At 46.9% G+C, this 24,794-nt stretch overlaps 1 protein-coding gene across 4 annotated transcripts in view; it reads left to right on the forward strand.

The window, feature by feature from the left end:
- Positions 1-24,794, forward strand: part of EFCAB7 (EF-hand calcium binding domain 7) — a 125,375-nt gene that overhangs the window by 11,191 nt on the left and 89,390 nt on the right. For 2 of the 4 annotated variants that reach the window (XM_089653383.1, XM_089653382.1), the window contains exon 2: positions 22,112-22,299. The exons of 1 other annotated variant lie outside the window; for it this stretch is intronic. In XM_089653383.1, coding sequence (XP_089509509.1) covers positions 22,113-22,299 — 187 coding nt within the window. In that variant the 5' untranslated portion in view covers position 22,112. Of the gene's footprint in view, positions 1-22,111; positions 22,300-24,794 lie in introns of those variants that run through there. One more of the 4 variants, XM_089653384.1, reaches the window with a different exon arrangement.

The raw sequence follows: 24,794 nt of genomic DNA on the forward strand, positions 1-24,794 counted from the left end.
GGAAGATGACTATATTCATTCTATTCTGTTCTTTTCTATTCAATTCTTTTCTATTCTATTGTTTTTTTCTCTTCTATTCTCTTATTTTCTACTCTTTTCTATTCTATTCAAATTTATTCTATGCGAAAGATAGTTCTATTCTATTCTTTTCTATTCAAATTTATTCTATTCAAATTTTGAAAGATGATTATGTTCATTGTATTCCATTCTTTTCTATGCTTTTGTTTTTTTCTCTTCTATTGTCTTATATTCTACTCTTTTCTATTCAAATTCCAATTTATTCAATGGGAAAGACAGTTATATTCTATTCTTTTCTATTCATATTTATTCTATTCGAATTTTGGAAGATGACTATGTTCATTCTATTCAATTCTTTTCTTTTCTATTCTATTGTTTTTTTCTCTTCTATTCTCTTATTTTCTACTCTTTTCTATTCTATTCAAATTTATTCTATGCGAAAGACAGTTCTATTATATTCTATTCTTTTCTTTTCTATTCAAATTTATTCTATTCGAATTTTGGAAGATGACTATATTCATTCTATTCTATTCTTTTCTATTCAATTCTTTTCTTTTCTATTCTTTTGTTTTTTTCTCTTCTATTCTCTTATTTTCTACTCTTTTCTATTCTATTCAAATTTATTCTATGCGAAAGACAGTTCTATTCTATTCTATTCTTTTCTTTTATATTCAAATTTATTCTATTCGAATTTTGAAAGATGATTATGTTCATTGTATTCTATTCTTTTCTATGCTATTGTTTTTTTCTCTTCTATTGTCTTATATTCTACTCTTTTCTATTCTATTCAAATTCGAATTTATTCTATGCGAAAGACAGTTATATTCTATTCTTTTCTGCTCAAATTTATTCTATTTGAATTTCGCAAAATGGTTATATTCAAACTATTCTATTCTTTATTATTCAATTCTTTTCTATTCTATTGCTTTTTTTCTCTTCTATTCTCTTGTTTTCTATTTTATTCAAATTAGAGTTTATTCAATGCGAAAGACAGTTATATTCTATTCTTTTCTATTCAAATTTATTCTATTCGAATTTCATAAGACAGTTCTATTCATTCTATTTTCTTCTATCCTATTGTTTTTTCTATTCTATTTTTTTCTATTCTATTCAAATGTATTCTATTCGAATTTCGTAAGACAGTTATATTCGTTCTATTTTATGCTATGCTATTGTTTTTTTTTTAATTCTATTCTATCGTTTTCTATTTAAATTTATTCTAATCGAATTTCATAAGACAGTTATATTCATTCATTTTATTCTATCCTATTGTTTTTTTTCCATTCTATTGTTTTCTATTGTATTCAAATTTATTATATTCAAATTTTGGAATACAGTTATATTCTTTCTATTTTATTCCTATTGTTTTTTCTATTCTATTTTATTTTCTATTCTGTTCTATTCTATTCTTTTCATATTCAAATGTTATTTGAATTCCAATTTGGTTTCGTTATTGCGGATTCGTTACTATTGTTGTTTGGAAATTTGGAGACATCCGAATAACGAAAAATTAGTTTGAATTGGGAATGAAACGAACCGCACATGTCTGAAAGAAATGCAGTGAAGGTGTCTGCATGCAGTGTCTATTGGTAGAGTGTATTCCTCGGCGGCCGCCCGCTCACCAATCCTGAAGATACCGAGACTCAGGAGAAGAAGATGTCCTGGAAAAGGCTCTTGAAGAATCCATGTCCAGTGGGAGGTGCCTGAACTGTGTACCTGCTGATGCTGGATCTCAGCCGGGTGTGTCCCGATGACAATGATAGTGACCCTGAACAGTCACTCGACCGACGGGCTGGAAATCGATGGTCTTCCTGCAGGTATATGGCCGCTGCAGATTCGCTGTCTGGACCGCAAGGCCTGCTCTAACTCTCCAGAGCAGCTGGTCCCCTCCTCTTCACCTCAGGCAGTGATCCCAAGAGGGCAAACTTTTCCTGGCCCGGGGTATGCATATCTTCTCCCAGCATGCCCCCGTCTCTCCAGTTGGCTCGACCTTGTAGTTTACTTGTCTTGTACCTGGTCAGAGGCCAAAGTGCTGGGAGTGCTGAGTGTGGAACACCCCTGGAGGTAGGGGAGGAGGATGCTCGGCCCAAAGAAGCACGGGTTGCCAACTGTAGGAGCCTAAAGAGCTGAGATGATGGTCACCTAATCACCTGAAGATGTCAGGACCAGCAGGAGTGACTGCAGAGCAGATGTTCTCCAGAAGTGGCAGGCAGTACTTGACAGCAGGCAGGAAGCAGGGTCAGCAGCCAGGAAAGTGGTCAGCAGCCAGGAAAGTGGTCATGCACAGAAGGTCAATCAGGAACAAGAAGCAAGATCAGGAGCAGGCCGAGGTCAAACACGTGTGATCAGGCAGAAGCAAGATCAGGAGCAGGCCGAGGTCAAACACAGGTGATCAGACAGAAGTAAGATCAGGAGCAGGCCGAGGTCAAACACGGGTGATCAGGCAGAAGCAAGATCAGGAGCAGGCCGAGGTCAAACACGGGTGATCAGGCAGAAGCAAGGTCAGGAGCAGGCTGAGGTCAAACACGTGTGATCAGGCAGAAGTAAGATCAGGAGCAGGCCGAGGTCAAACACGTGTGATCAGGCAGAAGCAAGTTTAGGAGCAGGCCGAGGTCAAACACGGGTGATCAGGCAGAAGCAAGTTTAGGAGCAGGCCGAGGTCAAACACGGGTGATCAGGCAGAAGCAAGGTCAGGAGCAGGCCGAGGTCAAACACGGGTGATCAGGCAGAAGCAAGTTTAGGAGCAGGCCGAGGTCAAACACGGGTGATCAGGCAGAAGCAAGGTCAGGAGCAGGCCGAGGTCAAACACGGGGGATCAGGCAGACGCAAGGTCAGGAGCAGGCCGAGGTCAAACACGTGTGATCAGGCAGAAGCAAGTTTAGGAGCAGGCCGTGGTCAAACACGTGTGATCAGGCAGAAGCAAGTTTAGGAGCAGGCCGAGGTCAAACACGTGTGATCAGGCAGAAGCAAGGTCAGGAGCAGGCCGAGGTCAAACACGTGTGATCAGACAGAAGCAAGGTCAGGAGCAGGCCGAGATCAAACACGGGTGATCAGGCAGAAGCAAGGTCAGGAGCAGGCCGAGGTCAAACACGTGTGATCAGGCAGAAGTAAGATCAGGAGCAGGCCGAGGTCAAACACGGGTGATCAGGCAGAAGCAAGATCAGGAGCAGGCCGAGGTCAAACACGGGTGATCAGGCAGAAGCAAGGTCAGGAGCAGGCCGAGGTCAAACACGGGTGATCAGGCAGAAGCAAGGTCAGGAGCAGGCTGAGGTCAAACACGTGTGATCAGGCAGAAGTAAGATCAGGAGCAGGCCGAGGTCAAACACGTGTGATCAGGCAGAAGTAAGATCAGGAGCAGGCCGAGGTCAAACACGTGTGATCAGGCAGAAGTAAGATCAGGAGCAGGCCGAGGTCAAACACGTGTGATCAGGCAGAAGCAAGTTTAGGAGCAGGCCGAGGTCAAACACGGGTGATCAGGCAGAAGCAAGTTTAGGAGCAGGCCGAGGTCAAACACGGGTGATCAGGCAGAAGCAAGGTCAGGAGCAGGCCGAGGTCAAACACGGGTGATCAGGCAGACGCAAGGTCAGGAGCAGGCCGAGGTCAAACACGTGTGATCAGGCAGAAGCAAGTTTAGGAGCAGGCCGAGGTCAAACACGTGTGATCAGGCAGAAGCAAGGTCAGGAGCAGGCTGAGGTCAAACACGTGTGATCAGGCAGAAGTAAGATCAGGAGCAGGCCGAGGTCAAACACGTGTGATCAGGCAGAAGTAAGATCAGGAGCAGGCCGAGGTCAAACACGTGTGATCAGGCAGAAGTAAGATCAGGAGCAGGCCGAGGTCAAACACGGGTGATCAGGCAGAAGCAAGTTTAGGAGCAGGCCGAGGTCAAACACGGGTGATCAGGCAGAAGCAAGTTTAGGAGCAGGCCGAGGTCAAACACGGGTGATCAGGCAGAAGCAAGGTCAGGAGCAGGCCGAGGTCAAACACGTGTGATCAGGCAGAAGCAAGTTTAGGAGCAGGCCGAGGTCAAACACGTGTGATCAGGCAGAAGCAAGTTTAGGAGCAGGCCGAGGTCAAACAGGTGTGATCAGGCAGAAGCAAGGTCAGGAGCAGGCCGAGGTCAAACACGGGTGATCAGGCAGAAGCAAGGTCAGGAGCAGGCCGAGGTCAAACACGTATGATCAGGCAGAAGCAAGTTTAGGAGCAGGCCGAGGTCAAACAGGTGTGATCAGGCAGAAGCAAGGTCAGGAGCAGGCCGAGGTCAAACACGGGTGATCAGGCAGAAGCAAGGTCAGGAGCAGGCCGAGGTCAAACACGTATGATCAGGCAGAAGCAAGTTTAGGAGCAGGCCGAGGTCAAACACGTGTGATCAGGCAGAAGCAAGGTCAGGAGCAGGCCGAGGTCAAACACGTGTGATCAGGCAGAAGCAAGTTTAGGAGCAGGCCGAGGTCAAACACGTGTGATCAGGCAGAAGCAAGGTCAGGAGCAGGCCGAGGTCAAACACGGGTGATCAGGCAGAAGCAAGGTCAGGAGTAGGCCGAGGTCAAACACGTGTGATCAGACAGAAGCAAGGTCAGGAGCAGGCCGAGATCAAACACGGGTGATCAGGCAGACGCAAGGTCAGGAGCAGGCCGAGGTCAAACACGTGTGATCAGGCAGAAGCAAGGTCAGGAGCAGGCCGAGGTCAAACACGTGTGATCAGACAGAAGCAAAGCCAGGAGGCTAAGCTGGGATCATACACAGGCACTCAGGCAGTAGAACAAGCCAGGGGTCAGAGCAAGGAAAAGAGACAAGACAGGTCAAAGGCAATCTGGGTCGGCAGCAAGAAGTCCAATGATAGCGATACAGAAGCACAGGAACACAGGGGGCTGACGATCATCCACCAACTAGTGGTCAGAGCTGCTGTCTTTTTAAAGGCAAATGGGCGCTAGAGTCTCCTGTCAGTGAGACATTTCAAACCTGGGTGACGAGTGAGCAGGTAGAAGAGCTGTATTGGTGGTTGTAAAGGCTCAAGGTTTTTTTCCTTCATGCATTCTATGCATGAAGGTAAAACAACCTTCTGTGTGCATCAGTGCCCCCAACCCCCTCAATACTTACCCGAGCCTCATCGCGATCCAGCAATGTGAATGACAGCCTCGACTGTCATGGATCTCTGTCTCCCCATTGGCTGCTGCTGTCAATCACAGCCAGTCAGCCAATGAGGAGGGGGCGGGACCAAACTGCGTGAATGGACACTTGGAGCAGCGGGTGCCCCCATAGCAAGGAGCTTGCTGTTGGGGGCACCTGACAGGAGGGATAGGCCAGGAGAGCCTGCATAGGACCCAAGAAGAGGAGGATCCAGGCTTCTCTGTGCAAAACCACACTATCCCCCCCCCCCCCCCCCCCCCCCCAAAAAAATTAACCTCTAGAATCGCTTTAACCACTTCCAGACCGGACACTTTTACCCCCTTCCTGAACAGGGCAATTTTCAGCTTTCAGCGCTATCACACTTTGAATGACAATTGCGCGGTCATGCAACACTGTACCCAAATGAATTTTTTACCATTTTTTTGAGACACATAAAACTTTATTTTGGTGGTATTTATTCACCGCTGGGATTTTTATTTTTTTTTGCTATGTAAATGAAAAGTCCAAAAATTTTGAAAAAAAGTGTTTTTTTAATAAAATTTTGCAAATAAATAATATTTCATCATTAATCTTGGCCAAAATTTATTCCGTTATCTTTTTAGCAAAAAAAAAAAAAAAATCCAAATTAGTTTATAACCAAAAATTATAATTTTTAAACTTTTTTTTTTACATTTTTATTTTATTTTTATATATTTATTTATTTATCGAGTTTATATAGCGCCAAAGGGTTTGCTCAGCGCTGTACAATAGAGGGGGGGACAATACATGAAACAGAACAGTAACATCAAACAGTACACAAGGGGTAAGAGGGCCCTACTCTTTCGAGCTTACAATCTAGGAGGGAGGGGGTAGAGGCACAGGAGGAAACGGCTGTGGGGGATGGAGTGGTAGGAGGAGGGAAGGGCAGCGGCTGTTAGGTGAGGGTGGGGTAGGCTTCCCTGAAGAGGTGGGTTTTCAGGGAGCGCCTGAAGGTGAGGAGGGAAGGTGACAGTCTGATGGATTGGGGTAGTGAGTTCCAGAGGATGTGGGAGGACCTGGAGAAGTCTTGCAGTCGTGCGTGGGAGGAGGAGACCAGGGAGCAAGATAGAAAGAGGTCCTGTGAAGAGCGAAGGGTACGGGTAGGGTGGTACCTGGGAATCAGGTCGGTGAGGTAGTTAGGGGCAGTGTTGTGAATGGCCTTATAGGTCAGGGTGAGCAATTTGAATTTAATGCGTTGGGCAATGGGGAGCCAGTGGAGGGAGAGGCAGAGGGGGGTGGCAGAGGTGGAGCGGCTGGTGAGGTGGATGAGTCTGGCCGCTGAGTTCAGGATGGTCTGAAGCGGGGAGGGCCTGCACTGGGGTAGGCCGGTGAGGAGGGAGTTGCAGTAGTCCAGGCGTGAGATAATCAGGGAGTGTACGAGTAGTTTAGTGGTGTCTGGGGTAAGGAAGGAGCGTATCTTGGCGATGTTGCGGAGGTGGAGCCTGCATGTGTTTGTGAGAGATTTAACATGAGGTTGAAAGGAAAGGTTTGAGTCCAGAATGACGCCAAGGACCTTGGCTTGCTGGGCGGGCTTGATGGTGGTGTTGTTGGTAGTGATGGAAAGGATGGGGGGGCGCGGGCTGGGGGGAAGACGAGAAGCTCGGTTTTGGAGAGGTTGAGTTTGAGGAAATGGAGCGACATCCAGTCAGAGATGTCGTTTAGGAGGTGAGTGATGCGGGCGGAGAATGTGGGGGTGAGGTGAGGGGTGGATAGGTAAATTTGAGTATCATCAGCATAGAGGTGGTAATTGAAGCCGTGGGAGTGTATGAGTTTGCCAAGGGAGGAGGTGTAGATGGAGAAGAGAAGGGGTCCAAGGACAGAGCCCTGGGGGACCCCAACAGAGAGGGGGAGTGAGGAGGAAGTGGCACCGTTGTAGGAAACGCTGAAGGAGCGTTGGGATAGATAGGACGAGAACCAGGAGAGAGCGGTGTCTCTGATGCCAAGGGAGAGTAGTTTATTAAGGAGGAGGGGGTGGTCGACTGTGTCAAAGGCCGCGGAGAGGTCTAGGAGGAGGAGGACAGAGTAGTCGCCTTTGGCTTTGGCGGTTAGTAGATCGTTGGTGATTTTGAGGAGGGCAGTTTTGGTGGAGTGTAGGGGACGGAAGCCGGACTGTAGTGGGTCAAGGAGGTTGCTGTCAGTCAGGTGGGCGCTTAGGCGATCGAAGGCCAAGCGCTCAAGGAGCTTGGAAGTGAGTGGCAGCAGGGAAATTGGTCTGAGGTTGTTGAGGTCAGTGGGGTCCAGGGAGGGCTTTTTGAGTATGGGGATGATGTGCGCATGTTTTAGGGGGGAGGGGAAGACGCCAGTAGAGAGGGAGAGATTAAAGATGTGGGTAAGGGAGCGGATGAGGGAAGAGGGGGGTGACCGGAGGAGTTGAGAGGGGATAGGGTCCAGGGGGCAGGTAGTGAGGCGGGGTTCTGAGAAGACTCTGCTGACTTCCTCAGTGGTAGTAGGGCTGAAGGAGTGCAGTGATGGGGGGGTTACGGTAGGCAGGGCCTTGGGTGTGGTGGGGGGCAGTGCCGTTGCGAGGTCAGAGGAGGGGAGAGATGAGGGGGTGATGGAAGGGGGGAGGCTAGATGGGGAGGTAGATTGCAAGTTGACTATGTCCTTGCGGATTGCGTCAATCTTGTTGTGGAGATGAGTGGCAATCTCGTGGGCGGTAAGTGAGGTACTGAGTGGAGGAGGGGGGGGAGAGAGCAGGGAGTTGAAGGTGGAGAAGAGTCGGCGAGGGCAGGTGGAGAGGGTGTTAATCAGGTTAACAAAGTAGGCCTGCTTGGCGGCGTGGAGGGAGGAGGTGTAGGTGAGGAAGGCAGATTTGTAGAGGGAGAATGTATGAGGGGACCTGGTTTTGCGCCATAGTCTCTCCAGCGCACGACTGCGACGTTTGAGGCATTTAGTGTGGTCGTTCTGCCATGGTTGGAGCGGTCTGGGTTTGATGTTGCGTGTGGTTAGGGGTGCCAGAGAGTCTAGGGTAGCTGATAGTGAGTCGTTGTACGTGGAGGTGGCTAGGTCAGGACATGACAGTGGAAGGATGCTGTCGTTTAAGCGGTCGGCAGCCGAGTGGAGGGGGGCCGGGTGCAGGTTGCGGAGGTTGCGGCTGGTGATGGTTTGGCGCACTGGGGGGGGGGGGAGTTAGGGGAAGTATATTAGGGGAAATATTATTTTTTTTTATATTATTATTTTTAAATTTATTTTTTTAAATATTATTTTTATTTATTTTTTTTACATACTGTCACCTTAGCAGTATAGTGTCACCATGGTAACACTGTACTACTTGTGGGGGGTGATGAAGATTTTTTTTTTTTTTTTTTTTTACACTGATTGCTTTTACACCCATATAGGATATAAAAGCAATCATTTCTCCTTCTCTCTGTCTGCATTCTTGCACTCATTGAGAAGTACTGAGTGAGCTGTGATTGGTCACAGCTTGTCACATGGTACAACGCTGTTGTGAATAGCCTTGTACCATGTGACCTCTGTGATCATTCACAGATTTCACACGTAGTAATCAATGATGTCAGAAGTGACATCTTGCTTACTACTTTGCATGTGATCACTGATTGGCCAATCAGTGATCACATGATCGCGACCTCGTACAACGGTCCCGTCCGACAATCGGTGTTTCACTGTGTCCAGAGGACACAGCGGGCACCGGATTGCGGTGCTGCGCGCTCCCATGGAGCACGCACAAGCAGGGTGCGGGGAGGCCGTTTATAAACAGCCACCCGACCCTGCACTGCCACCATCTGGCCGTTTATATAGAACGGCCGGTCAGGAAGTGGTTAATAAATATCAAGATTGGGATGGCGTTTGTGTATATTGGTAGCATTGGTCTGTGAATTGGTCTGTCACACTTTATTATAAGGCAGCACAGTGGCTAAGTGGTTAGCACTCCCACTTGGCAGTACTCGGGTCGTTGGTTTGAATCGCAGCCACGGCACCACCTGCCTGGAGTTTGCATGTTCTTCCTGTGCCTGGGTGGGTTTCCTTCAGGTACTCCAGTTTCCTCCCACACTCAAAAAAGACATGCTGGTAGATTAATTGGATCCTGTCCCCAGTGTCTGTATGTATGAATGTGAGTTATGAACCTTAGATTGTACGCCCCTTGAGGGTTAGGTACTGATGTGAACGTACAATATATATGTAAAGTGCTGCGTAAATTGACAACACTATATAAGTACCTGAAATAAATAAATAATAGAGTCTGCCACGCCCTGCGCACGCCACTGTGCACGCGCACCTGTCGATTCTTGCAGCAAGGAGCACACAACTTACGCCCATGCTGGGTATTGGCAACAGTGCCAGTCTTTCTCTGATTAGTCCCCTGAGATTACTGCAGAGCTGGCTCCATGCAAAGACCCAACCCCCCGGACTACATGTCCCACAATCCCCTACTCTCAGTAGTGGTTCCTCTCTCACTGCTTCCGGGGCACAATGGCACAGTCACTGGGCTGAACACTAGAAGAAGACAAGGTCAAGGCAGTCTTTGTTAACAATGTCCCTCGGTCCTACGGCTAGGCTATCCAACACTTGGCTAGACGTGGTTTACCAACTAAAAAAAAAAGATGAATTTATGGGTGTCCTAACAATCAATGATGTCATCAGTTGATAAGGAGGACTTTGGGTGCCTTCACAGCACCCTTATTTGCCTCTCCCCTGTCCCTCTTCATGAGCACTGGGGACAGAGTAGCTGAGTGAGGGAGAGGAATATTGGAATACTAGTCAGTACCAAGATTGGAATACTAGTCAGTACCAAGATTGGAATACTAGTCAGTACCAAGATTGGAATACTGGTCAGTACCAAGATTGGAATACTGGTCAGTACCAAGATTGGAATACTGATCAGTACCAAGATTGGAATACTGGTCAGTACCAAGATTGGAATACTAGTAAGTACCAAGATTGGAATACTGGTCAGTACCAAGATGGGAATACTAGTCAGTACCAGTATTCAAAGGTGGATTTGCTTTGGAAGAATAAATCACCGGCAACGTTGGGTGTCCTACCTGTGTGGATGCTGCTGCGTTATGTAAAACTTTTAGCTTCATTTTTTTTTACATTTTAGAACGGGATGCCTCAAAATTGTGCAGAATTTTAAAGGGTGCAGCGACCTTGTTGAGAAACACTTGTATAGAGATCCAGTAGATATAGGAGAATCTTGAGTATCCTAAGGCCCCGTACACATGAGGATTATATTGGACGAATGATCCCATGAAGCATTGCAAGCCGATGACAGTTACAAGCATGACTCCCTATGGCATAGGCATGATGGGAGTTGTAGTTCTGCAACAGCTAGAGGGCCGCAGGTTGAACACCCATGAATTAAATGGTTTGATGGTGACTGTTTTGTGGACTGCAGTCTTCAAGTCATTCCACAGATTTTCAGTGGGGTTTAGGTCAGGGCTCTGCAAGGCCATGCAAGGACATTCATCTATTTCTCCTCCAACCACTGTGCGCTCATTTTTGCTGTGTGCCGTGGGTCATTGTCTTGTTGGGAGGTAAACCTTCTTCTCATTGACATCTTTCTGGCAGAGGCAGCAGATCTTCCTCCAGAATGTGACGATATTTTGTCCCATCCATTGTTCCTTCTATCCTGACAAGTGCTCCTGTCCCGGCTGCAGAGAACCCCCCATAACAGGATATTCCCCCCTCCATGCTTTACTGTAGGAATGGTGGGATTTGGATGGTGAGCTGGATTGGCCAGACATATCGTTTAGTGTTGAGGCCAAATCATTCCATTTTAGTCTCATCTGACCAGAACACCTTTTTCCAGGTGGCCTCAGAATCTTCAAGGTACATTTGGGGAAAGCCCAGTCGTGACTGCATGTGGCCTTTCTTGAGTAGCAGCTTTTTTCTTGCACCCCTCCCATGCTTTGTGATATTGCTGTCACGTGCACACAATGACCACTCTTCGTCATCAATTCCTGACTCAGCTTCAGAATTGCTGTGGGCACCTTGGTAGCCTCTCTGACCAGTTTCCTCCTGGATCTTTCAGCCAGTTTGGAGCAACGTTTTGATCCAGAGAGGGTCTGTGTGGTACCAAATACCTTCCACTTCTTAATAGACTTCACTCTGCTCCTAGGCATTGTGCACAACTTTATCCCGGAGATCTTTTGACAGTGCCTTGCCATCCATAGTTGATTGTTTGCTTCAGTCGCACTACCAGGGACTGAAATGCTCCAGGAAAGCTCTTTTCATGCTGAGCTAATCAAAATGGCCACAGCTGATCACAATTGAAATTCAAATGGTTGTGTGATTAGCTACACCTCATTGAACATTCATGTAATTTTAGTAGGGGTGGGTGATGCTTTTTTCCAACCCAGTGATTCTGTTTTTGAACTTTTAAATTTTTTTCTGACACGTTGGTGTTGTATCTTTCACTTGGATGTTATAAGTTGCACTGAGTAAGTACAGCTGGATAAGACAAAATCTGTGTCTGTCTTCATTTCAGGCTGCAAAGCAACAACATGTGATTATTTTATCGGACGGTGATTCTTTTCTATACCCGCTGTAATTCTCCTGGAAACACAAAGGGGTCTATTTATAGAACCTTTGTTCCACGAATATCAGAAATATTAGTGCAAGGTGAACGAAATGTATAGATGTACTGACCTCCGGAGTGTGTTTTCTGTGCAGCCATTTATAGTCCGCTCTCTAGAAATACGCGTCTACCTCCCTGACTTTTGTTTTTGCACAATATGGGGGTTCAGAGGTGGTTTCTGTGTTTTGCTTCCCCCCTCCCTTATACTTACCTGAGTCCAATCTTGATCCAGCGATGTGCACGAGAGCAGCAGCTCTCTCCCTCATCATTGGCTCCCACTGCTGTCACTTACAGGCAATGAGGAGGAAGGAGCTGGGGGGGCGGGGCAAAGCCACACTCCCATGAGTGCCCCTATACCATGCAGTTTGCTGTGGGGGCACTCAGCAGGGGGGAGGTGCCAGGAGTGCCAGCGGCAGACCCCAGAAGAGAAGGATCAGGGCTGCTCTATTCAAAACCATTAGGGCTCTTTCACACGTGACTTTATTTCTAACTCTTGCTAAACGCCCCTATAGCACTTGACAGGCATTTGGGAAGCGTTTTTAACGCTCCTCAAATGCTCCCAAAATGCCCTATGTGCGGTTTTCAGGCGGTTGATAGGCGTTTGCAAAGCTTTAAAACTGCACTACAAACTCCTATAATGAAGTGGAATGGTATTAACGCTCCGCAACCACCTCACAACCGCACCGCAAATGCCTACCAGGCACTATAGACCTGAATGGGAGGCTTCAACTCCTCCTGACTCGACACGAGGCGTCAGTTTGGCGGGGATGCTAACGCTTCCGTGTGAACAGCACTGTGCTGCCATGTGCAGAATTTCCATAGGCGTTTGAGAAGCGCTAAAAACGCTTCCCAAACGCCTGTCTGACGCCTTCTGACAAAGCTAGTGTGAACGTAGCCTCACACAGAGCAGGTAAGTATCATGTTTATTATTAAAAAACGAAAAATTGTACGTTTACAATCACTTTAAGAACCTTAGTATTGGGGTGTACATACACTTTAATTACACATGAAACATGTATGGGTAGCACAGTAGCTAAATGGTTAGCACTTCCGCCTGGCAGTACTAGGGTCGCTGGTTCGAATCCCAGCCACGGCACCACCTGCCTGGAGTTTGCATGTTCTCCCTGTGCCTGCATGGGTTTCCTCCGGGTACTCCGGTTTCCTCCCACTGTACAATGACATGCTGGTAGGTGAATTGGATCCTGTCTAAATTGTCCCTAGTATGTATATGTATGAATGTGAGTTAGGGACCTTAGATTGTACACCCCTTGAGGGTTAGGGATTGATGTGAATGTACAATATATATGTAAAGTGCTGCGTAAATTGATGGCGCTATATAAGTACCTGAAATAAAAAAAAAATCTTTATATAGTTTTTGATTCACCTACTGACCCTTTGGGGGTCTATTTTTTAATCAATTGGACGAATGTCACAAGCATTCATCCAGGCGCCATACGTCCCATGACTAGACCCACCGCCTTCTGTGTTCAGAAGTCTAGTGCACATGGGTCAACTTTCAAAGTCATTCCAAACACAACACCTTCCCAGAATCCTTAGTGGTTGTCCTGTGCGGGTTCATAGTGCACCTCAGAAAGAGCTGGGGGCAGGGGGTGTCAAGTAGACTCAATAGGCCCTCATGGTTTCTAATGGCAGTCCTGCTTTAGGACTTCATTCCGAAGAGTGAAAGGCAGCACAGAGGCTAAATGGTTAGCACTTCCGCCTGGCAGTACTCGGGTCGTTGGTTCGAATCCCAACCATGGCATCACCTGCCTGAAATTTGCATGTTCTCCCTGTGCCTGCGTGGGTTTCCTCAGGGTACTCCGGTTTCCTCCCACACTCCAAAGACATGCTGGTAGGTGAATTGTCTCCTGTCTAAATTGTCCCTAGTATGTGTATGTATGAATGTGAGTTAGGGACCTTAGATTGTACTCCCCTTGAGGGTTAGGGACTGATGTGAATGTACAATATATAGGGACCTTAGATTGAACACCCCTTGAGGGTTAGGGACTGATGTGAATGTACAATATATAGGGACCTTAGATTGTACGCCCCTTGAGGGTTAGGGACTGATGTGAATGTACAATATATAGGGACCTTAGATTGTACGCCCCTTGAGGGTTAGGGACTGATGTGAATGTACAATATATAGGGACCTTAGATTGTACGCCCCTTGAGGGTTAGGGACTGATGTGAATGTACAATATATAGGGACCTTAGATTGTACGCCCCTTGAGGGTTAGGGACTGATGTGAATGTACAATATATAGGGACCTTAGATTGTACGCCCCTTGAGGGTTAGGGACTGATGTGAATGTACAATATATAGGGACCTTAGATTGTACGCCCCTTGAGGGTTAGGGACTGATGTGAATGTACAATATATAGGGACCTTAGATTGTACGCCCCTTGAGGGTTAGGGACTGATGTGAATGTACAATATATAGGGACCTTAGATTGTACGCCCCTTGAGGGTTAGGGACTGATGTGAATGTACAATATATAGGGACCTTAGATTGTACGCCCCTTGAGGGTTAGGGACTGATGTGAATGTACAATATATAGGGACCTTAGATTGTACGCCCCTTGAGGGTTAAGGACTGATGTGAATGTACAATATATATGTAATTTGACGGCGCTATGTAAGTACCGGAAATAAATGTGCTGAGGAATTTGCGTGGTTGTCTACAAGTCGAATTTGCGCCCATTTTCAGCGGCTGGTATTCTTCCTGGTTATTAAGCCTCGCCTCCCTTCTATGCGGCTTTTTTTTTTGTCTCCCAAGTCAGATAACCGTTTCGCTCTTCTCTAGGTTTTTTTCGGCGCACGGCTTTGCTCTTTCCTGTTTTATTGACTGTTTACAAATAGTAAAAAGAAGGCAGCGATATTCGGCGGGTTATAAAGAGCGGCGGCTGCGTGTTGTCACAGCATGCTTGTCAGCGGCTTGTAATGACACCAGTTAGCGGCAGGCTGGCTGTGACATCTCTTCCCCGTGGGGTCTTTTAATGCTGCAGTAATAGGGAAAGTGTCAGGCATGCAGCGAGCCTAATACAAATCGGCTACTTCATCCATGAGAGACGGTTATTATCGTTCTCTCCCAAGTGTAAAAAAACTTCATCGCTCAGAGGAGGCGCCTTTTGATTGAAACCTCTGTAGCAGGAATGCAATGAGTCCTGAAGGGGACCGGGTGTATAGCTCCAGCTCGACGCTGAATGGGACATCATCACATCATTATGCTGCAAGATATTTCAGCAGTTATCCCGATAAAATAATGTTAGGAGCTGTAAGAGCAACAACACAGTGAAAATGACTGTATCGCCGGCCCGGGCTACTGGAAGTCACAGAACAGATTTCTCTGTCCCTGCGGGGGGGTGACAGGGCTGGAATTTGCAGCCACGGATTCTGTACAGCGGCGGAAAATACGCCCCAGGCTCATCCAGCATTGCCCTCTTAAGTGCAACAAACATGCCAGTGTGTACATGCAGTCATTAAGGCTGACATGAAAGGAAATAGACAGGTCACTTAAAGGGCTCCCCCCCCCCCACAGCCATCAAAGTGGAACTGCAGTGTGCTCAGTGAGTCACTGTTGCAAAGTTTACCTGAAAGTAGTTACCATGATCGTATTTCTGAAGTGACATATATGTGACTTCCTTTTTAAGGAAGGACTCTTAGAAGGGCTCATGTACACTGCAGCTGCTAAACTCGCGTTCAGGAGATGTTCAGCGTTTTTTTCAGCAGCCCCTGAACTCACCCTAATGTTTTCCTATGTGTCCATTTGCACATCTTCATTTACAGGCATTTACAGGCAGTTGAGTTTACAGTCTTGCAAACTTGCATTCAGACGTCGATGTTATCAGCGTTTCAAACGCAAACCGCTTGTAATGCGGCAAATCGTGTTTATAAGCTTTGGCATTTGAAATTTTTTTAAACTCTTCCAGTTCCCTGTCCAGAGCCTTTTTTCATCATGAAAAATGCACGCAAAGCGTTTTCAAGGTACTCAGATGGACAAAACACTGAACACAGGATGTTCCTACCAAGCTTGTCACACATTGTAATGACCAATTCACACCTCAGACCTCTCCCACCCTTGGAAACAAAAGATATGTTAATGACCATTCACACCTTAAATTCCTCATGAAGACCCCCTGCCAGGTGGCCTTAATGACTCCCTCCACCAGACACCTTTCCCACCCTTGGAAACAAAAGAAATGTTAATGACCATTCACACCTCAGACCTCTCCCACCCTTGGAAACAAAAGATAGGTTAATGACCATTCACACCTCAGACCTCTCCCACCCTTGGAAACAAAAGATATGTTAATGACCATTCACACCTCAGACCTCTCCCACCCTTGGAAATAAAAGATGTGTTAATGACCATTCACACCTCAGACCTCTCCCACCCTTGGAAGCAAAATATATGTTAATGACCCATTCACACCTCAGACCTCTCCCACCCTTGGAAGCAAAATATATGTTAATGACCCATTCACACCTCAAATTCCTCATGAAGACCCCCTGCCAGGTGGCCTTAATGACTCCCTCCACCAGACACCTCTCCCACCCTTGGAAACAAAAGAAATGTTAATGAGCAACTCACACCTAAGCTAATCTCAACACATACTGCTGTCTCTGCATCTACTCTCTGTGTTTCTCTGAAACAGTCTGAAATAGTTCATAATTTACCACTTTTCAGTGCATTCTGGGCATTTGGGAGGTTCTCCTGTGCTTCTCTTTAAAAAAACGCTTCTAAACGCAAACGCTCATAAACGCGGCTAAACAGACGTTTTTTAACCTACGTTTTCCAGCAGTCAGTTTCCATCATTCAGAAATGTCCTGTGTACATGGGGCCTAAGTGTTTTATCATTCATTAAATATATTTTGTCTCCATTCAGTACATTTGGATTTCCCTGGTCCTTTGAGGGCAGCAAGGTGTGCTTATTCCAGGACATTCGTGATGTGGTCCTAGTCTATACTGAGTCCATCCCTAAGCGCAGGAACATTTGGGTTTGCTGTTTCTGCACTGATGCACACCCCTGCCATTAGTTCTCTCACCGATTCTGGAAGTGTCCTCCTCCCCGGGCTCCTTTGGTCTCTGTCAGTCTCTCCTCTCAGGACTGGACCCACCTACTCCGTCCTCCCAGGAGCCTCTCATGGGTCAGTCTGCCCCTGCTCACCAGGTCCCTACTTCTGGGGGGGGGGGGGGGCAGCGCCCCCCTAAAAAATGCCACCATAAGCAAATGCCTTGTATGCCTCACATTAAATACACCTCTGCCTACAGGAGAATGTTGTAGGGCTGGAATCATACCCCCTGTTACTTTTGGTGTGCATAGCGAAGCAAAGCATGCGATCACAGAGCACTAATGCGGCAATCAAGGGGTTAAATCAGTTGGTGAGAAAGTGATACAATGCCTCCTTACCGCCTTTTAAATGTTCTCTGAAGAGTGATCCAAACACAGATAGTTCTTCAAAGCACGTGAGAACAAGCCCGAAGAGAGCAATGACACATATGTGGGTGTTAACACTCTCTCAGGATACTGCAAGAGCACAGGTGTCAAACTTGTGGCCCTCCAGCTGTTGAGAAACTACAAGTCCCATCATGTCTCTGCCTTTGGGAGTCATGCTTGTAGCTGTCAGTCTCGCAAGGCTCACCATGTCCTTTCTTCGGGGGGGGTAGCTCCCCCCTAAAAAATGCCACCCTAGGCAAATGCCTTGTTTGCCTCTCAGTAAATACACCACTGCCTACAGGAGAATGTTGTAGGGCCGAAATCATACCCCCTGTTACTTTTGGTGGGCATAGTGGAGCACACCATGCATTTGTGGGGCACTAATGCTGCAATCATGGGACTTGTAGTTCCCCACATGGGACTTGTAGTTCCGCAACAGCTGGAGGGCCGCCAGTTTGACATCCCTGTGCTAGAGCATGAGGAACTGTAATGTCCACCAATGGACTGAAGAAGAATGGAAAATCGGTATGTGGGGGATTCTGAACATGGAAGTGGGGTTTGCTGGAGATGGGGAAAGGGGTCGTTCTGGAGTTGGGCTTTACTGACTGGTCTACTCCAGACTCTGCAATAGGCAAATATTGTCTATATCCATTCGTCGTGTGTATTCTTCCTTCTTGGTGTGCTTGTGTATTTCTTCCAGATCTGTACAGTCATCCATTGTGAGACTTTCCCTCTGTGCAGGAGCTTCCTGTAATAAAGACCGCTCACTGCTGCTCTCTCTCCTTGTGCAGGAGGACTGGTCTTGTCTCTGCCCCCCTCCTGTAGTTTTCTGCAGGCAGCCTGTAGTGGGTGGGGGGATGATGTCACTGCTACTTTTGCCAGGTAATATCTGGGTTATAAAGGCATTTGTTGCAAACCAATTGGATGTATATCTTTTGTGGCAGTGGCGGACTGACAACTCATTGGGCCCCCACCAGCGAGAAGTAGATCGCTGATGCCATGCAGCGCTCCTGCAGACCTGTCAGAATATCTGCTTGCTGTACGAGATGTAAGAGCAAGCAGATATTCTGACAGGAAGCTTCAATGAACCACCACGGTGCAGTGGTAGTTCACTGAAAACTACAAGCCCACAGCCACTAAGGATGCCGGGACTTGTAGGCACCAGGGGCGGACTGACAACTCATGGGGCCCCTGGGCAATAGGGGATCATGGGGCCCCTGTGTCCTTGCCCAAACTCAAAACAGCCTATGAAAAAGGTACCAGGGGCATCTCATGGGGCCCCCTACTGATCCCAGGCCCTCGGGCAGTGCCCAAGTTTCCCTGCTTTGTGGCTATTGCGGAATATATATAAATACCAGTTTTTGTGCCCGGAGTTCAACATTAACCGTAACACTGTAACAGTCCTGCCAACATATCTGAGCACGTGGCTGAAAGTGATATGAAAATTACAATCAAAGGAAACCCTTGGACATTTAATGAAGCTGATGGGATCACAAAGCAATTCCCAAGATAAACAGACAACAAACACCACGAGGGAACAAAACACATGGAGAGGATCAAACGGTGCAGATGGGACATCAAAGGAACAGCCTATGAAAATGTTATTGCTGCAACATCACAAGACAGCGGACCCCGGCAGATGCAGCGCAGTCCAGGCTGGGTGTCACATTAGGTCATATGGCATGCCGTGTACTTGTAATGTGCTTCAATTACGTTGGCTGGTGCATTGTTTAATATGTTCTAACGTTACTGTATAGAAAAAGAAAACTATAGACCAGGGGCGGACTGACCATTCGGACACTCGGGCACTCCCCGAGGGCCCGGGGTCAGTAGGGGGCCCCATCAGATGCCTCAGGTCCTTTTTTTTTTTTTTTTTCTTTTAGGCTTTTTTTGGGAGTGGTTTGAGTGTGGGCGAGGACACAGGGGCCCCATGATCCCCTATTGTCCGAGGGGCCCCATGAGTTGTCAGTCCGCCCCTGCTATAGACTTAAAGTATAACTAAAGGCAAAACTTTTTTTACTTTTATGAAAAAGTGGAGAGGGATTAGAACCCCTGTCAGTTTTTATTGCTTTCTGTGCCCCCGTTAGGGAGATTCCCCTCTCTATTTGTCCTGGTTACCATTATCATTGGTCATCATCACATTTTGGGTTGCCCCCATAAAAGTAACAGAGCGGAAATCTTCCAATGGGGACACTAGTTCTGGTGACCTTGGGGTCTCCAAGGAATTCCCTTAATTTGCAGGAATTTCCTCTCACTTCCTGTTTTGGCTATGGGACAGGAAGTGAATGGAAATCTTTCCAGTGGGACACAGATGGTGAAAAAAAAAAATTTGACAAGGGTTATAACCCTGCCTTATACTCTATTCAAAATGAAAAAAAATATTTGATACATCTGTGAGTTTGATCTGATTAGCCAAATGTTTTTATATTTAGTTTTGAGTAGAGGGGCATAACCCCGGTCAGTTTATTTATTTGGCTGTCGGTGTCCTGATGGGGAAATTTCCTTTCATTTCCGGTCTACAAGATGCAGCAGGTAGCAAGAAGAAATCTACAAATTCAGTCCCCTCTTCTTTTCACCAGAACAGATGTTTCCACTGGAAGATTTCCCCTCACTTCCTGTTCTGGCGACAATTGTAGAATGTTGGATGCCCCATCATAGAGATCACATTACTCCCCATGACAATGCCTTCATCTGTTTTTCTCTCTAGAGCACAGGTGTCAAACACAAGGCCTGAGGGCCAAATCTGACCCTCCAGGCCATTTCATGTGGCCATCAGACCTCCTGCAGCTGCGGCACTCCCTTGTCTCCCCCTTGTCTCAGCAGTCAACAGAAGAGAGGAGGACAGATCTCCTGTGCCAGATCCTGCTCTTCTCCATGCAGTCAGAGAGAAGCTCATTTCTGCAACCCCACACCCTTGGTCTCAGCAATTGGCAGCAGAGAGGAGGACAGAACTCCTCCTACAGATCCTGCACATCTCTGTGCAGCCGCAGCATCCCCTTGTCTCCACCTCCCCTGCAGACTTAAGCAGCTGACTCCAGCCCTCCTTTGGTCCTCCTCCAGACCCTGCACTTTCTGTTTCCCAGCTCCGCCTCTAGCTTCTTCCTGGCATCAGCACAAGGTAAGGGGGGTGCACTGTGATGTAAGGGAGGGTGGGGTACTGTGGACATCTAGTCTTACAGATACAACCGGCCCTTTGAGGGAAACCATAATTCTGATGCGGCCCGCCATGAAATTGAGTTTGACACCCCTGCTCTAGAGGAACAGTGCTGTCTTTGTTAAGGAATCATCCAGGGTCATCATCTACTTCAAAATGTCTGTTTGCTAAAGGCTGCAGCTCATCAGCAGTTAGAGCAGTCTTGTGACTTCTATCAGTGTCCAGCTGAGCACTGGTTAAAGCTTGTAGGAGGAGTTTTCATTCTGCTCTAGGAGGATGCAGAACTCATGATGTTGTTTACTTGGACATTTGTATTGGACATTTGTATTTTCTGGTCCTGGTTGGACAGTTGTACGATTACTTTGGTCCTGGTTTCCATTTGGACAATTGAACTATTGTTCGGTCCTTGTTTCTGGATGGACAGTTGTATGGTTGTCCAAGCCTGGTTTCTTGCTGGTCAATTGTGTGACTGTCCGGTCCTGGTTTCTAATTGCACAGTTGTACAATTGCCCAGTCCTGGTTTCCATTCGGACAGTTGTATAGTTGTCAAGTCCTGGTTTCTGGCTTATTAGTTGTGTGACTGTCCAGTCCTGGTTTCTGGCTGGTCAGTTGTATTAATGTCCAGTCCTTCTTTGCGGTTGAACAGTTGAACGATTGCTAGTCCTGGTTTCCGGTAGGACAGTTGTGCGATTGTCCAGTCCTGGGTTCCGGTTGGATAGTTTTATGATTGTCCGGTCCTGGTTTCTAGTTGGACAGTTGTATGATTGTCTGGTCCTGGTTTCTGGTTGGACAGTTTTTTATTTTTCTGGTCCCGGTTTCTGGTTGGACAGTTGTATGATTGTCCGGTCCCAGTTTTTGGTTGGACAGTTGTATGATTGTCTGGTCCCGGTTTCTGGTTAGACAGTTTTATGATTTTTCTGGTCCCGGTTTCTGGTTGGACAGTTGTATGATTGTCTGGCCCCGGTTTCTGGTTGGACAGTTTTATGATTTTTCTGGTCCCAGTTTTTGGTTGGACAGTTGTATGATTGTCTGGTCCCGGTTTCTGGTTGGACAGTTGTATGATTGTCTGGTCCCGGTTTCTGGTTGGACAGTTTTATGATTTTTCTGGTCCCGGTTTCTGGTTGGACAGTTGTATGATTGTCTGGCCCTGGTTTCTGGTTGGACAGTTTTATGATTTTTCTGGTCCCGGTTTTTGGTTGGACAGTTGTATGATTGTCTGGTCCTGGTTTTTGGTTGGACAGTTGTATGATTGTCTGGTCCCGGTTTCTGGTTGGACAGTTGTATGATTGTCCGGTCCCAGTTTTTGGATGGACAGTTGTATGATTGTCCGGTCCCAGTTTTTGGATGGACAGTTGTATGATTGTCCGGTCCCAGTTTTTGGATGGACAGTTGTATGATTGTCTGGTCCCGGTTTCTGGTTGGACAGTTGTATGATTGTCTGGTCCCGGTTTCTGATTGGACAGTTGTATGATTTTTCTGGTCCCGGTTTCTGGTTGGACAGTTGTATGATTTTTCTGGTCCCGGTTTCTGGTTGGACAGTTGTATGATTTTTCTGGTCCCGGTTTCTGGTTGGACAGTTGTATGATTTTTCTGGTCCCGGTTTCTGGTTGGACAGTTGTATGATTGTCTGGTCCTGGTTTCTGGTTGGACAGTTGTATGATTGTCTGGTCCCGGTTTCTGGTTGGACAGTTGTATGATTTTTCTGGTCCCGGTTTCTGGTTGGACAGTTGTATGATTGTGCAGTAGTGGTTGTTGGTTGGTAAGTTGCATCATTGTCCCGTCCTAGTTTTGACTAATAATATTTTTGTCATTTGTAGAATGGAGAGTCTTTATGGAAGTGCCCCATCACTTACAAGCAGAAGGTTCCCCATTGAAGAGCGTATAGAGAACCAGAAAGCCCAGAAGAATGAGGATGAGAATTTCTATGTATCCTGTCGAGCCGCGTACCTCACCATCTTCAAGACCAGCCTGGAAAACATCACAGACAAAGAGCAGCTGCAGTTAGGTACTGGTATCCCTCTTCACCATTGTGGATGGTTAAAGAGACCCTGTCATCTTTGATTTTTGTGTGTGTAGTCTTCCTTCAAGCACTCCATACTCAACTCATCACTCCTTCTTCTTTGGCCGCCACTGAAAAACATCCAATAGGTGTTTGTGGTGCAGTGTGAAAAACACTTATTAAAGAGCATTGCGTGTTTGTTAAGTCAGCAAGTCAAGTGTGAACAGTCCCTTAGTCTTGCAGTTCTCTTCCTAAATTATTTGACCAGAATTCTCATTTAAAGGATAAGTTCACCTTTGGAGACATGTTGCTATAGCTGCAGCTGCGCCCGATACCCCCCCCGACAGATCGTATGAGGAAATGTTTCCCCGCACTATCTGTCAGATTTGAAAACAGCGTGGCAATGCGGTACTCCGCCCACACAGCCACGTCACTCATTCACAGAGTTCTGTGAATGAGTGCCTAGCAGGGTCGGACTGACCATTTGGAAACTCGGGCACTGTCCGAGGGCCCGGGGTCAGTGGGGGGCCCCATGAGATGCCCCTGGTACCTTTTTCATAGGCTTTTTTGAGTTTGGGCAAGGACACTTGGGCCCCATGATCCCCTATTGCCCGGGGGCTCAATGAGTTGTCAGCCCGCCCCTGGTGCCTACAAGTCCCGGCATCCTTAGTGGCTGTGGGCTTGTAGTTTTCAGTGAACTACCACTGCACCGTGGTGGTTCATTGAAGCTTCCTGTCAGAATCTGCTTGCTCTTACATATCGTACAGCAAGCAGATAGTCTGACAGGTCTGCAGGAGCGCTCCATGGCATCAGCGATCTACTTCTCGCTGGTGCAATCCTTTCCAGGCTCCAGCAGACAAAAATAATAAATGGATGTTTTTTTTACCTGCAAAAAAAGGTGCATTTATTATTTTTGTAAGAAAGGTGAACTTATCCTTTAAAGCTACACAGTAATCAAAACTGAGGCTTCACTTGTAGCGCAGGACTCCCCTTCTGATGACACGGGAACGACTTTCAGAAGCACACCTACAAAATGCACATGGGAGCAGTGATGTATTTTGATTTTGTGCTGCTCTAGGCAAGACTAAAATCTGGCATCCCCCACATCTAAATTTGTCTCCTGTTTAAGATCCACCTCTTCAGGACAGGAGGAGGGCAGCGTGATAGGAGGGGAGCAGTGGGACAGGTAGGGGGCAGAAGGAAAGGAGGGGGGCAGTAGGACAGGAAGGGGGCAGCATGACGGGGACAGCGTGACAGAAGTGGGGAAGCACAGATGTGGCTCCTCCAGATGATATCATGATCTGGTGCCAGGAGCAGTAGCTGAGCCTGTATTCCATCTCCCTGGCAACTGCAATAGAAAGCGCTGGGGGGCTCCTCCACACTACCTCATTCTCTTCTTCTTCCTAATCCACAGGCCCTCCGCTGGCACCCCCTGATCTCACCAACCCTGCAAAGCCTGCTTGACAGCGGGCCCCGGCCTCTGCTTCCTGCGCACACCGGGAATCTACCACTACTCAACCTTCCTCTGCAGCTGGTCCCCCTACTTGTGTGTCGGCTGCCCCCTCTGATGGTGGCCCTGGCGCTCACACCCACGTGTGTCCCTTGTGCCTGGAGTCAGTGCTGCCCCCCCTGTAAAGTGCCTCCCAAGGCAAATGCCTTGTTTGCCTCACGGTAGATACGCCCCTGCATGGGAGCTTACTTGTATCTGGCTGCAATGTATAAGAGAATGCAGGTTAAAGTAGGTATAGAGATATAGACTATAACTAAATGACATGTAGAGAGAGAAGTGAGCGCCTAGGAGAAAAATAAATAAAAGCAGCTATGCACACAATGGGTAACCAATAGCCTAATAAATTAAAGTATCAAACATAAAATCGTGCAGCGCTAAGGTGAACATATATATGATGTCCAAAGGGACAATAAAATACCAATAGAAGTGACTAATATTAAACCAATGATTAGAAATAACTCAATGAATTTGAAAGTTCCAATATGGTGACTTTAGTGCATCTTGGTGCAGCAAGTAGTGCTATAGTGGTGTAAGAAATGCGCACTCACCGGATGCGCATAGTAATAGCGCTTTAATATAATTATTCCAGATGTCATCTATTGGAACCTGGTGCTGAAAGATCTTCCCTCTATGGGATGGGTCATCAGGTAATGTGCCAAACACTATGGATCCTTGTTCCTTCCTGGGATAGTATCAACAAGTATCCGTGATGAAAATCAGCCTGTCCAAGGATGGCGGGTCTATGGATTTAAAGTGCTCCCCCAAGGGGTGGAAACAGGGACACTCCCATAGTGTAGTAGGTAAATACAGAAACTTTATTCAAAAATATAAGAAGTGCGGCGCTAATGAATATATGTCCCAGATAATCTAAAACACAATATGATATTTAAGCAGAGATAAAAAACAATGCATCAGATAAATGATAATGTCCAAGCAAATAAACGCAGGATCTTGCACAGAAGTTTAGAAAAACCAGGATCCAACGGCAAAA

Source organism: Staurois parvus, unplaced genomic scaffold (assembly GCF_062004578.1).
Source record: "Staurois parvus isolate SC_StPar_1 unplaced genomic scaffold, SC_StPar_1.0 ptg000709l, whole genome shotgun sequence".
Classification (NCBI taxonomy): Eukaryota; Metazoa; Chordata; class Amphibia; order Anura; family Ranidae; genus Staurois; species Staurois parvus.